Source organism: Sturnus vulgaris, chromosome Z (genome assembly GCF_052056855.1).
Source record: "Sturnus vulgaris isolate bStuVul1 chromosome Z, bStuVul1.hap1, whole genome shotgun sequence".
NCBI classification, from domain to species: Eukaryota; Metazoa; Chordata; class Aves; order Passeriformes; family Sturnidae; genus Sturnus; species Sturnus vulgaris.
This window is the reverse complement of record NC_142283.1, coordinates 52,239,822-52,252,916: the sequence shown is the minus strand read 5'-3', so window position 1 is coordinate 52,252,916 and position 13,095 is coordinate 52,239,822. Positions and strand designations below refer to the sequence as shown.

Sequence of the window (13,095 nt, the reverse complement as noted above, 5' to 3'; positions counted from 1 at the left end):
TCCAAAACGAATAAACCAAACTGGTATTGACTTTTGATCAGAAATTCTGATCAAACGTAAGTGGATGGAACATGAGCTAGAATGGAAGAGGAACAAGTGTTCAGGCATTTCTTAGAAAATGAAAAGATGTGTGGTGAAACTACTAATTCTTTTGAAATGGCAACCAAAGTAGGTTGTGCTGAAAAAGTAATTTAAACATTCTTTTGAAATGGAGCTAGAAGATGAATGAAGATAGAAGTAAGAGAAGTCAGAATCCATTAGAAAACCACCAACACATATTTTACTTTGTGGTGTCACAAAGTTGTCATAACAGTTACTGTATACAATGAATATATCTTTGAAGAATTTCATCTGTACAATGCAAAAAAAATCCGTAAAAAGTAAAATAAAATAATTGACTGCCAACAAAGAAAAGGCATTGTTTAAAAAAACCAAAATTATCAGTGGTAATTCATGGAAACTCTTTGCTTCCCTAAACAGGAATTAATTGGAGGATTTTGCTGGTATCAATACATGCATGTGCTGCATGTTACACCTTGAACTTTTGAATATGAGAAGTATCTCTTTTTCCTTCCGTCTCACCAGTTCTAGCGTTATCTGAAGTGATAATGACTGAACTGTTACCATCTGTACCTCTTTCTGCCTTGCAATCAGATTTAAAAAGACTGTTTAAGGGATGTTAGTGAGAATGGCTGCTGAAGTAGAAGGTCCCAATCCCTGACCACAGATATATCCACCACTTCCCTGTTGCTGGCACAAGAGCTTAAGCAGACATGTGGTGAGCTAGTTTAGGGAACTGATCCAATTGAAAACAGCAAAGAAAAATAAAACAATTATTTTTCAGCTGAATCTATTTCCTGAGATAATCCTTGAACAGCTGCACATGTGCTAGTGCCAGGACTGGCACAAGAGAGACAACAGGAATGCACAGCCAAGATACGGAGATGACTTACAGTGATCATCAAACTGCAGCTTTAGTCCACTGCCTAGCCTAGACCATGAAACCAAAACCGGGCTTTTCACTAATTCTTTTTCAAAATGGATGAATCTTGGACTAGATGGAAATGAAGTAGTATCTCTAAAGCTGTAATTTCAAAGATAAATGTTAAACCTTCTTGCGCAAAGCAATATTAATGAAGATTGATGTTGACCCACAGTTGCCCATATTCTAATCTTGAACGTCTGACCATTCTGCTCCACATGGTACATTTTCTAAAGATAAAACCCAAAAAAACCAACAAAAAACAAAAACAAGAAAAGCAAACAAACAAACAAAACAACAACAAAACAACCAAAAAACCCCACCCACCAGAAAAACACCACCAAACTAATGAAGGAAAAAAAGAAGTGAAAGTTGTCCTGTTTACACAGACTAGAGAAACTTCTGCACAGACAGAAGAAGCTAAGAATTAAATGGTTTAATATATCTTTCAATACTGGTTACAAATTATTAAAATTACACTCTCAAGATGATTTTACTTAAGTAAGAAAGAGATAATACAAAATACTAAAACTAAGTTCTATTACAGCATAAGAAAACCATGCCACCTCTCCACCAAGTTCAAGATGTAGAACATCTGAATTGTTTATTTGTATATAAATTATATTATATTATATAACTTGTAAATGACTTGGAATTTTCTACACAGAAAAATTAATCAATACAACAGGAAGTGGTTTTAAAATTTGTACCAAATCCTTGTTATCCTTTATTATGGTGAAGATTTTGCGACATAAATTTCCCTGCCCAATTATTTATATGCTGCAATCCTCATAATTAAGAACACAGGGTTTACATGTAGAAAAATGAGGAGATTCTCCCACCTTTTTTGTCATTCCAACAGTAAACAGCTATAATAAGTTTTCTTCAACAAATTTATTTCCAAGAATTGCTGAAAATATGTTTTTCTTTTAATATCTAATGAGATTATTATTTAAAGCAGTCTTAAGGACTTTCTGAATAATGCATTCAATTAAATAATAAGTAATTGTAGTTCTTTATCATACTACTTAGTATTAATTTTTAACATCTTCTGTCAAGACTTTTTAAAATACAATGGAAATGTGTAGGGTTTCCATGTACCCTTCAGTAACGTTACTATGAAACTAAGATGTGAAAGTCATCTTGAGTGGGTTTTTTTGCACTACCAGTATCCATGCAAACTTTCAAATGCAAGTAATGTGCAGTCCCTAAAAAAATAAGAGCAATGCAGGCTTGTACTCCACCATTCTGACAAAGTGTTGGAGGATTTTAAGCAAGGATTAGTGACACAACAGACCATAAAGAAAATACTGTGTCAGTGATCCCTCTGGGTGCTGTTAATCCTTGGATCACTGACAGGATCACCTATAGCTGCTCTGTAGAAGCAGTTCTTTACTGTTGGTTCAGTGCATACTTGATCCATGTATTTCTGGCACAGACAATATTTTGGTATTGAAGTAATAGTTATAATTTACTAGGTTTAATGGATGGTTCCCTATGTCCCTTTAGCCACAAATTACTGACCTTAAAGGCTGTTACTCTCTACTATAGCAATACCTATATAATCCACGGGTTACTGACAAGGTGTCTGGCAAATGATTACCTTCTTCCAGTTAAATTCTTTCATGCTCTTCTAGACCATCATTCACAATTTATCAAAGTGGTACTGTTGACAGGAGGAAAATGCAATGTCCTGAAGCTGCTACATTAAAAGAGACACCAAGCACTTGCAAACCCTTTTATCTCATGTAAAATTAAACCAGTGGACTGAACCTTCTTTGGAGCTTTTGCTGTATATGCCCTGTCAACATTATACAGGACATTTTAAAAATAATCTACGGATATTTAAACTGCAGGAAAGAGAGACGTTTGTCTATATTAAAATAAGTCTATGCTGTATCATTCACAATTACTTCAAGTATGTGTCCATAGAATCTGCCTGACATGTATCCTTACAAAAAGAGAACAAGATTTTATGAGCAAAGGAGCCACCTCATCAATGTAGTAATTTTACACCATTTTTTGTCATGGTTTTAATCATACAAACCCGATACCATATCAGAGTGAAGTCTTGGGAAACAGCATTCATGACATTTAAAATCTGAACTGTAAAGAAGTGGGGAAAATTACCTCATATTCCTGTGAGAACTTCAAATTGTCATTTGCTTTCAATCTTTCAATGTGATCTGCAAGTTCCAAGATAGGTATTGGGGGATGACTGGCCATACCTGTTGAACAAGAAAGAAGAAAAAAATTTAAAGTAAACTACAGTGATGGCATTGCTCTAAAATTTAGAAAATGCAGTAGTTAGAATGTCTGTAAATGTGTAAGTAGTAAAGATGTCATATGTGAGAGAAGCAGGCAAATAGTTTGGTTACTCAAAGCAGGACATGCTCTGCATAGATGAGCTCTGAAGCCAAATTAAAAGAAGTCACCAAACTTATTCCCAAAGCTAACATTCCTAGTGTAGAGGAAAGAGCTACCATCATGTGAGTCAATGAGTTTAGCTAGGCATGGAAAAATGAGACAGTTAGACCTGATGTTGACCTCTGCTTTGAGTAATGACTCTTAATGTCATTTCAAACTCTTTCTACCACAATGCATGAAATGAAAACTCTATTGAATTAGATGAGGAAATGTGAGCTGAGAAACAGACTCTGAAAGAGCCCTAAAGGGGAAAAAATAGTGTTTTGACAGAAAACAAAGTGACTTATGCATAATCAAGAAAAATAATACTTGAATAATGAAGGTTACCAGGGTAACCAGAGACACCTGAACCTGCAAAGGAAATGGTACAAAAAAGAAACCTAAACCAACATAAAATTAACTTACAAAATAAAGCATAAAATAATGAAATGGAAAGACTGAAGATTACTACTACTACTACTGATATTAGCAATGCATCAAGGTATAGAAACTGACTGTGTACTCTTAATTAGAAATACTTAAGTTTTTTACAGAATTCTGAGGTGACTGACATGCAGCTATGAATGACTAGAATAACATGCATCACTGCTTTAAGACAACAGTCACTTAAGACAACATTGGACATAAGACAATTAGAACTTCAAAAATGTTTTCACTAGTAGCAGATTGTAGAGGCAGGGGTTGTACAGTTTGTCTGGACACACATGCTGACTGCACTAGTACCTTAAAATATGCTTAATCTGAAACCCCATTTATCAACCCCTAAAAGTACCTACAATCTACTTCAGGTGTAAACATCTTTGTCCACTGATGAAGATACTAAGTGAAAAAGAAGAAGAGCTTGGAATTGGAAGTACAGATGGGTGTGTAAGGCGGTACAGGGACAGCAAGGCAAAAAAAAAATAAAAAAAGACAGAAAAGATGTGGGGTCAACTAGAACAATCTGCCAGCTTAAGATTTGACAGGCAAAATTTTGTGAACATATTTATTTAAAGCTATTAGTCTTCATGATCTTTCTCCAAAATGCTTACATTCTTCTCTTCATACTTTATACTACCACACCTAAAATGAAAAGTGAGGTTTCAATAGCTTGGGAAGAAACCAGAGCTGGCAAGAAAAAGTTAAGCTAGTGAACCCCAGGATCTCTTGAAATTACGAAGGGAAAACACTGATGGCTCAAGGGGGCTCAAGCTGGAAGGCATGTTGCACAATGCAGTTTGCTTTGTCACCGTGACTTTCAAGAGCATGCCTAAGACAGTAGTTTCCTTTAAACATAGCTGAAAATGACCATGTGGCTACAACACAGTCACACTATAGTATGTGTTTTAATTATTTTAATTTTGTTTTTAATTCTTGTTTTCTTTTGGATTCTTTGACATTTCAAGCATCTTAATGGAGTCCAAAATAATGTCCAGCAGCACTGGCCCTAATTCTTCTGACCCTATATATATATTTTATGGAATCTTCATAGCACATCTGTGATGTTAAGACATTAAGGCAAGTTGTCAGTCAACTAACAAAGCAGAATATTCAGATCAGTGGGGAGATTCCTTAAAATTTTCAATTAAAAAAATTAGTCTCTAATTCTAATTTATTTGCTGCAGCTCTGCTTCTCTCCTATTTTCTTACAAATTTTACTTAGGACTTGGCTACTCTCAAGATGAGTGTGGGTGACAGTCATCTAATAATTAGACGGATTGATCCAGATCAAGCACCCCTATGGAAAATATGTGGGTGAAAAGGCACAAGAGAACTCTAGATTGATCCAGAAATGGAGGTGGACTGATGTACATCTAAAACAGTGCTTGAACAGAGAAAATAATAGAGACAAAGATGTTTAGACCTTTTCGAGCGAATCGTGGGAGAGAGTTATTATCATATAAGGACTGAGTGGTAGTTTGGCTAGAGAGGGAGGACACAGAGCCAATCAGGGAGGCGTAGGGGACTGAATTACTGCTCAAAGCTGTAAAAAGTAAAAGCCAATCGGAAATGGGAAACAAATTAGTAACAGCAGTAGACCATCATAATCAATCAATCTTGTACATACAGGCACTTCAGACATGCACAAAACAGCGTCTGGTAACTCAAGTAAGATATTTAAATGTGCAGTTACCCTACTGTAAACAAAAAGGTCATAAACCCAGTGAGTATGTGACTCACTCATCACACAAAGAACCTGACTAAATCAGCAGCATCATGAACACAAATCATAATAATTAACTTTGAAGGAATATTTTACTAAAGATGCTGAACACCCATTCTTTTTTAAAATTATTTTTGTTTATATGCTTCCCTATAGGACACTTGATATTTCCAAAAGGAGATTTCACATTAAACACTTTGTGCAAATTAGAAATTTGAAGGTAAATTTTTCTAAGGCAAAAAGAGGAACTACTTATAACTTCAGAAACCAATAAATTTTAACTGCATTTAAACCCTTCCTCTATGTCTCATTTTCAGCAATTACACTTTGAATAAATTCCCTCAAATAATATTTGGCAGTTAACTTATGAAGTAATTGCATTTGGTCTGTTTTCATATTTTAAATACATAAAATGTGCTCTAATGATATGATAGAAGTAGCTATTTTTAAAAAGAACTTCTGGAGGGCTTTTGTTATGTAATCAGTCTGTGAATCATAACAGAATATGCTATGAATGAACATTCTAAGATGTCATCACATCTCATGCAAAAGCATGAGGCTTCTATTGAGCAGGTGTAGAATTTGACTCAAAAGATCCCACTTAAAATACAGCTAAAGTAACTTCTTTTTGTGGTTACAAATAAGAGAATACACTTATTTGATGACACACTCCCACACCAATCAACACATGTCATGACAACACAAAAACTTAAAGACAAAATACAGGTAAATTACAACAGATCCTGTGACATGCTGAAAAGTCAAAAGAAATACCATGCTGAAAACATGCTTTCAAATTCTCTTTTAAATAGGGTATCTCTTTTTTTTTTTTTTTTTTTTCTTTTAAAAAAAGAGATGAAAACACCTGAAAACTCAAGGAAAATAAAACCCCCAAAATCACCACATGCAAAACACCGTTGAAATTCTACCCATTAAAAATTTTTATTTCCAGATCTGGTAGAAGATTGCCAAATGTAATTGATCTTATGCAGCCTAGTAATAACCCCTTTACATGAATTAAATAACAATGTATAGTTTGACTACAGCGTAGAATTATCCTCTGGTTAATCTGTGGTAAATACATTACTAAGGAGCATGAAGTACTATTTGTGTCACAATTTCAAGGAAAAAACTGAGAGAGCAAGGTCAGAAATCATCTGCATATTGACAGACATTAAACCTGTTAATTATATTCCTTTATCCCAGCTAATCAAGTAGGTGTTTTAGGCTTGTCATTAGTGCATTAAATTGGGATTTTGTTTGTTGTCAGGGTTTTATGATAAGGGCTTTTAGAAACATTTATGAAACACACATTTATTTACCAATTTAGAACTGTAGGTTGATATACCCACAATAAACAAGAACAAAGTTAGAAATTCAAGAGCAAATCTGCTAGTGTACAGACTACAATCTACATGAAGTGAAAATGTGACACACGATTGTCACTGAAATTCCTTTAGGAAATGAGTGGTACTTTAGGTCCACATTGACTTAATTGCCTGTGACTTTACAAACTCCTCATTTTTATTTAGTAACACAGAACACTCTTCTACAGACCAATCTATGTTGATTAAGATATCCCTTTATAGAAAAAGTAAGGAATCAGTACCAGAGGTTGTTGAGACTTATCAAAAAGATAGAAAAAAACTCCTACTTTAAATTCATACATGGAAAATGGGAAAAAGTAAGGATGACCCTGATTCAGTAGGAATTCAGCATCTATGAAAATTTATCAAGAATGCCTTTAGTACATGAAAAAAAAATTACTTTTACTTCAAAATTTCATTTTCACAGAGCCAGAGCTAGGCCAGAGCATGAAATTACAAAGACAAATTTACAAGACAATCTCTAGAGATATGTATCATCTGCAACAGCTATTCAAAAATAATTGCAAATGCATATGTAATATTGCAAAATTATGCCAGTATTATTCCAGAATATTTTTATGTTCTTCAAAACTTGATCATGTATTCTGGAATGAAAACTGTTTCTCTTTTTCTGTAACAAAGACTGAGCTTTTACAAGGAGCCTTAGGATCTCCACAGCCTCATAGCAGAAGCACCACCACTGAGTGATGTGTAGAAGTCACCTACAGTGAGAAAAGGGGAAACCTAATTTTCAGATCCTGATCTAAAAATGTCAAATACAAAAAGATGCCACAAAAACTATGGTCTAAAATACAGGGGGGAAAAAAGGGATAACTCTTGTGAAGAGAAGAATTTTCAAGTTCATCTCCTAGCTAAACAGATTCTGGGTTTCAAAGCAATGAAGTGGATATCAGAGAAGTGCTGTTTGCATCAGAAGCTGTACCTCTCGCAGGTGCCTAAATCCTCCATGTGAGATGTGTTCATATGAAGAGTTATCTATATGTGTGATGGCTCACTATGAGAAAGCATTTTAGCCTATTTTTGTATGGAGACAAAGCACAGTACTTCCTTCAGCATTGTCGTGTCATAAACAGATTTTCGGTGGATAAACCATGCAAAGAAACTTATGCCATCTTGCAAAGCAGGTAACCAAATCCAGACAGCACTTTTTGCACCTTTTTTTTATTTGCACTCTTTTTCTCTGAACATGTTTTATGCTTTTTCTGCTTTATCATGGAAATAAGTTTGTGGAAATTCCTTAGCAACTCAGGGAATAAGTGAGCACTTATCTAATTAAAAAAAAGTCTTTAACTTAGAGCTGTAATAACTCTATTTATTTTTCTTGTATTTCAAAGCATCTTATTTAGTTCATAGGATATAATGAGATAATTGTTTAATTGGCACCCAATTACAAAAATTACTTATAAGTGTGACACATTTTATAGTTAAATGAGGATAAAAAAATCAGTCACTTTTGAGGCATGGCTCAATTTAGTTCTCTGGCTGATTGGCAGATTGAAGTCTGCCTGAGCCTTGGATCTCTCAGAACCCACTCAAGCTACTTAATTTCAGTTAATTTTCCTCTGCACAGCTGGGCTGCCTTATTTGATGAAACCTTTTGTGAGGCTTAATTATTACCCCTTCTTTACCTTAACTCTCTCATGTGGCATAGAGACCTCTAAAATTTGTGCACCAGGTTAATGATTTTAATTCTGTGTTTCATAGGAAATTTATTGAAAAGTAAGAATGTGATAGACTTTTCTTCACCTATTCCAGTTATGGAAGAATAACAGACTTAAAAATGAAATCCTACTGAGAGATTGGGTATTTTCATGTTTACTCAAAGAGAACTTGGCACTGCTGTGACCCACTCACTGTCATATGGGCTTATCTAACACATACACATTTTTGGATAACACACACAGACCTGGGATCTTGTTCTCAGATACAGAACTGTGGGCTATTCCAAATGTCAAGGCAGAGTGTGAAATTTATCTATGGAGTTACTCCATCCAATGAGGAGAGAAGCCAGAAATAAATTTGATCCTTTCTGAACAAGGTAAGATAGGAAACTCTTTAGGTTAGAGCTCTTTAGATCTCTTCAGATTATTGAAGAATGTAGACAATAAAAAGAGAAAGGAAAGCAAGACATTTCCTGTGCTGGTAGTTCAGACTGTGAAATATTATAACGTCTTCATGCAGAATTGAAAATTTTATGACAAGCACAACATATTTGTGCTAAAATGATTCCCTAAATATCACCAAAGATAAAATATTGCTTTCTCATATTTTGTGTCAAAAATCAATGTCAAATCACCTGTATTGGGAGCAATTTAAAACTGTGGTCAAAAATTAAAATTTAGCCCAAGGACTTAGCTTTCAAATTATTTTGGTATCTGGTATCTCTTGATATCTGTATCTGATCAGGTCTTTCCTTATACAAAATATATGATTGATAGCATTTTCGGAATGTGGCTGTTTAGAAATCTTGTAAAGTACTAAAGTTTATGACAACCCGTAATTTTATAGAAGTGTCTCATTCACCTTTCCAAGTGAAAACCTGCCAATGTCAAAGCAATTTAAAATTTTTTTCTCTAACACTTTCGCACATTATGGATTCATTTGAAAATTTTTTTCTCTCCCACTGAAAGCATTTGGTCTGCCTGGAAAGCTCCAAGCAAACTGTGGATGCTTTATAATCTAAAAAATAAATCATTAAAATAGCAACTATGTCAAATCATCTACCTTGATGCACTTGTACTCTAAGTACATTAACCACTCTGTCCTTTGATCTGTAGACAATGCTGAGAAATGCCTCATTTTATGAGGGTGACAGCAGGTTTCTCAGTAAAAAACCTCAACACATAATCACGTAAGTCCTACCCCTTTCCCTCAGTCTCCTCCTCTGCAGTACTCCTCTGTCTTATTCTGCTACCTTGCAGAAAATAAAACCCATACGTTTGAAAGTGAAAGAACAAAAAACCCAACACACAAAGCTGATATCCTGAATGTACAGCCTTGCTGTAGTTTCTCTATGTTCATCTTACAAAAGATTTTATTGCATGTTATTTGATTGTGTGTTGCTGGTTGGGAGATGGGTAAATATTTCAGTAGGATCTAAACACCTAAGTTAAATTTAGTCAGATTTTAATGACATGGTAAATCTAATCGAAGTTAATGTGAGTTAAGTGAAATTCTGCTTTTACTAACAAAGGACTATATCTTGATTTCACTGTGACTGTTTACATATTAAGAATATGTTAATTAGCAAGTGTAACAGAGTAAGACAAATCTACTGGGGTAAGATTTTTTTCTCCTTGATATTTGGTTTTATGCTGAGTAGTATAATGGCCTGACCTGTGTCTAGGGATCTTACGAGGTGCAATAACAGGAAAAAGATCATAATTTGATGTATTGTATTTTTAATAATAATGATAATACTCCAATCTGTGGAAAGGATTATAGCAAAGAGCAGTTGCTCGTAGAAATAGACTGCAGATATTCTGCTCAAACAGCTTCACAGAAAACTACAAACTTCACAGATAAACTATAGCCCTGCAAGAAAAAGTATGCTTTAAATCCTCTCCAGTTCTTTCCAGATCAATGAGGTGGAATTACAGTGTCTACAAGTGCCACAAATTCTGCCATTTCTTAATAACTTTACCTTCTCAGTGTAAATGAAGAATTAATTAAAATAAATTAATTTTATATGTTAGCACTTGGAAGTTTTTTTCCCTCGTATTTCATTTTAATTATGATGAATGCTAAATAGATAGGTAAGATTATGCATCTAAATAAATAGAGTGCAGAAAATTAGGCTTATATATCTATTTATTATTCCATTATTTATTGGATGAAGAGGGAAACATAGTGACGATAGATGAGGTAAAGGCTGAGATAATTAATGCCTTCTTTGCCTAAATTTTTAATAGCAATATCAACTGTTGTGTGGGTATCTAGCCCCCTCAGCTGGAAGACAAAGATGGGGAGCAGAATGAAGTCCCCCTGATCCTGGAAATAATGGTCAGCGACCTGGTACACCACTTAGACACGCAGAGCTGTGTGGGACTGGATGGGAAACACCCAAGGGTAGCAAAGGAGTTCATTAAAGAACTCACTGAGCCTTCCTGCCTCTTGTACCAGCAGTCCTACCTAACTGGGGATGTTCTAGTGGACTGGAGGTTTCCAAACAGGACTTGTATCAACAAGAAAGGCAGGAAGGAGGATTCAGGGAAGTACTGACTGACAGGCATCAGTCTGGCCTTGATGCTGGGGAAGGTCACTAAGCAGCTCATCCCGGCCTGTTCCAGCAATAGTGTGGGCAGAAGGAGCAGGGCAGGGATTGTCCCCCTGTACTCAGCACTGGGGAGGCTGCACCTGGAACCCTGTGTCCAGTTCTGGGCCCCTCACTCCAAGAAGGACACTGAGGGGCTGGAGCATGTCCAGGGAAGGGCAGTGGAGCTGGAGAAGGGTCTGGAGCACAAGTCCTGTGAAGTGCAGCTGGGGGAGCTGGGGGTGTTTAGCTTGGAGCAGGCTGAGAGGAGACCCCACTGCTCTGCACAGCTGCCTGAAAGAAGCCAGGTGGGAGAGGCTCTTTGCCCAAGGTAACAAGTGATATGGGAGGAGGAAATGGCCTCAAGGTACTCTGGGGAGGTTCAGATTAGATATTAGGAAAAACTTCTTCATAAAAGGGTCATCAGGCATTGGAACAGGCTGCCTAGGAAAGTGGTGGAATCACTGGAGTGCTCAGAAAACATGGGTGTTGCACTTCAGCACGTGGTTTATTGTTGAACATAAGGTGCTTGGTTAATGGTTGGAGTTAATGATTTTAGAGATTTTTTCCAAACAAAACAATTCTGTGATTCTAGTAAGCCATTTTTCTCTACCCATTATATAACTATATACAAACAATTATTTGTTTTAGGCATAAGCTAGACTTTAAGAACAATATTTTTCTTTCTCACGTTTCAAAGATTTATATGTGTATTTCTTTTGCTGTAAAACCCTTTAAAACTTTTACAAAAGTGCTGAGTAACAGATGAAAACTTCACCCAGAAATAATGAGCCTATACTGAAATTGTAGCCTCAGAAAGACACTGAATAAAAGCTTTCAGTTATTTGCATTTTCTGCATTTAAGTTCCTATGGTAGACAGGTCTCAGAGCATGTCAACAAGATTCCCACACACTAAGATGAATTAAATTAAAAGATGTGCTCTTAAAACACAACTGATTGGCACCAGCTCCTAGGAGCAATGTACTGGAACAGACTGAAAAAGCAAGGCTGGAGCAAAACTCAAGCCTCCAGAATCTTCCCTTCCTGCTTCTGCCATGTGAGGAAGTGTGGGTCTTCAGCCACACTCACTCCTCTGCAGATGCACTCCTCCTGGGGCAACCTCATCTCAATACAGTCACTGCTTAGAAGAGCAGGAACGAGATTTGCATGTTCACTTAACCCTTTAGTAGTATTTATCACGTCAGCTTCAGCAGCTACTCCTCAGCATCTCAAGCACTTAATTTCCTGGTTTTATGAACCTGAATTCACTACCTTTTTTACTTAATGTAGTAAGTTTGACAAAAACACGAGGCTCATGAAGATTCAGCACCTAATTAGCATCAGACTCCATGCAAATATATTGTAGTAGAAAACAAGTCTACCGGGACATAAGTTAATCAAAACAAAGCCTATTTAAGTAAAAGGTGACTCTGGCAAAGGTGGTAAAAATACTATTTTAAATATTTCTCTCTTGGTGCTCCTTGACTACCAGATTAATGAGTTTTAAGAAAAAAGTGTTTAATGAAAAAAAAAATTAATAAAGTACTTGAGAGTGTGTTGCTTTTGACCTCAAAACTACTGACAATATCCTTCTTGACCATAACATACAGCCTTTTTTTCAACAACAAGACCATTAATCTAGTTATGCATTTCTCTTCTGTACTGCACATTTGCAAACACAGTCGAACATAATGATGTTAATGTATTACCTGATAATGCAGTAGATAAAAGGGAAGCTTATTTACAAAGAAGTGTCCGTAAAAATATCATTAATAAACAGAGGGATGTACATTTCCCAGTAATATTTTCTAGAATTGTTAGGTTTAAATTGGAATTTTAGCACAAAAAACACATCCATAAAGCATATGTGTCTTTGGGCTCTTTTTTACAGAACTTCAATTT

The 13,095-nt window shown here is 35.7% G+C and overlaps 1 protein-coding gene across 47 annotated transcripts in view; it reads right to left on the bottom strand.

The window, feature by feature from the left end:
- The window catches only part of PTPRD (protein tyrosine phosphatase receptor type D), a 1,149,067-nt gene that overhangs the window by 70,661 nt on the left and 1,065,311 nt on the right, over positions 1–13,095 (bottom strand). For 30 of the 47 annotated variants that reach the window (XM_088156870.1, XM_088156871.1, XM_088156869.1 and 27 more), the window contains 2 exons: positions 5,253–5,372; positions 3,113–3,210 (listed from right to left, as the gene is read on the bottom strand). In XM_088156870.1, coding sequence (XP_088012996.1) covers positions 3,113–3,210; positions 5,253–5,372 — 218 coding nt within the window. The remainder of the gene's footprint in view (positions 1–3,112; positions 3,211–5,252; positions 5,373–13,095) is intronic. The other 17 variants (XM_088156892.1, XM_088156893.1, XM_088156895.1 and 14 more) reach the window with 1 other exon arrangement.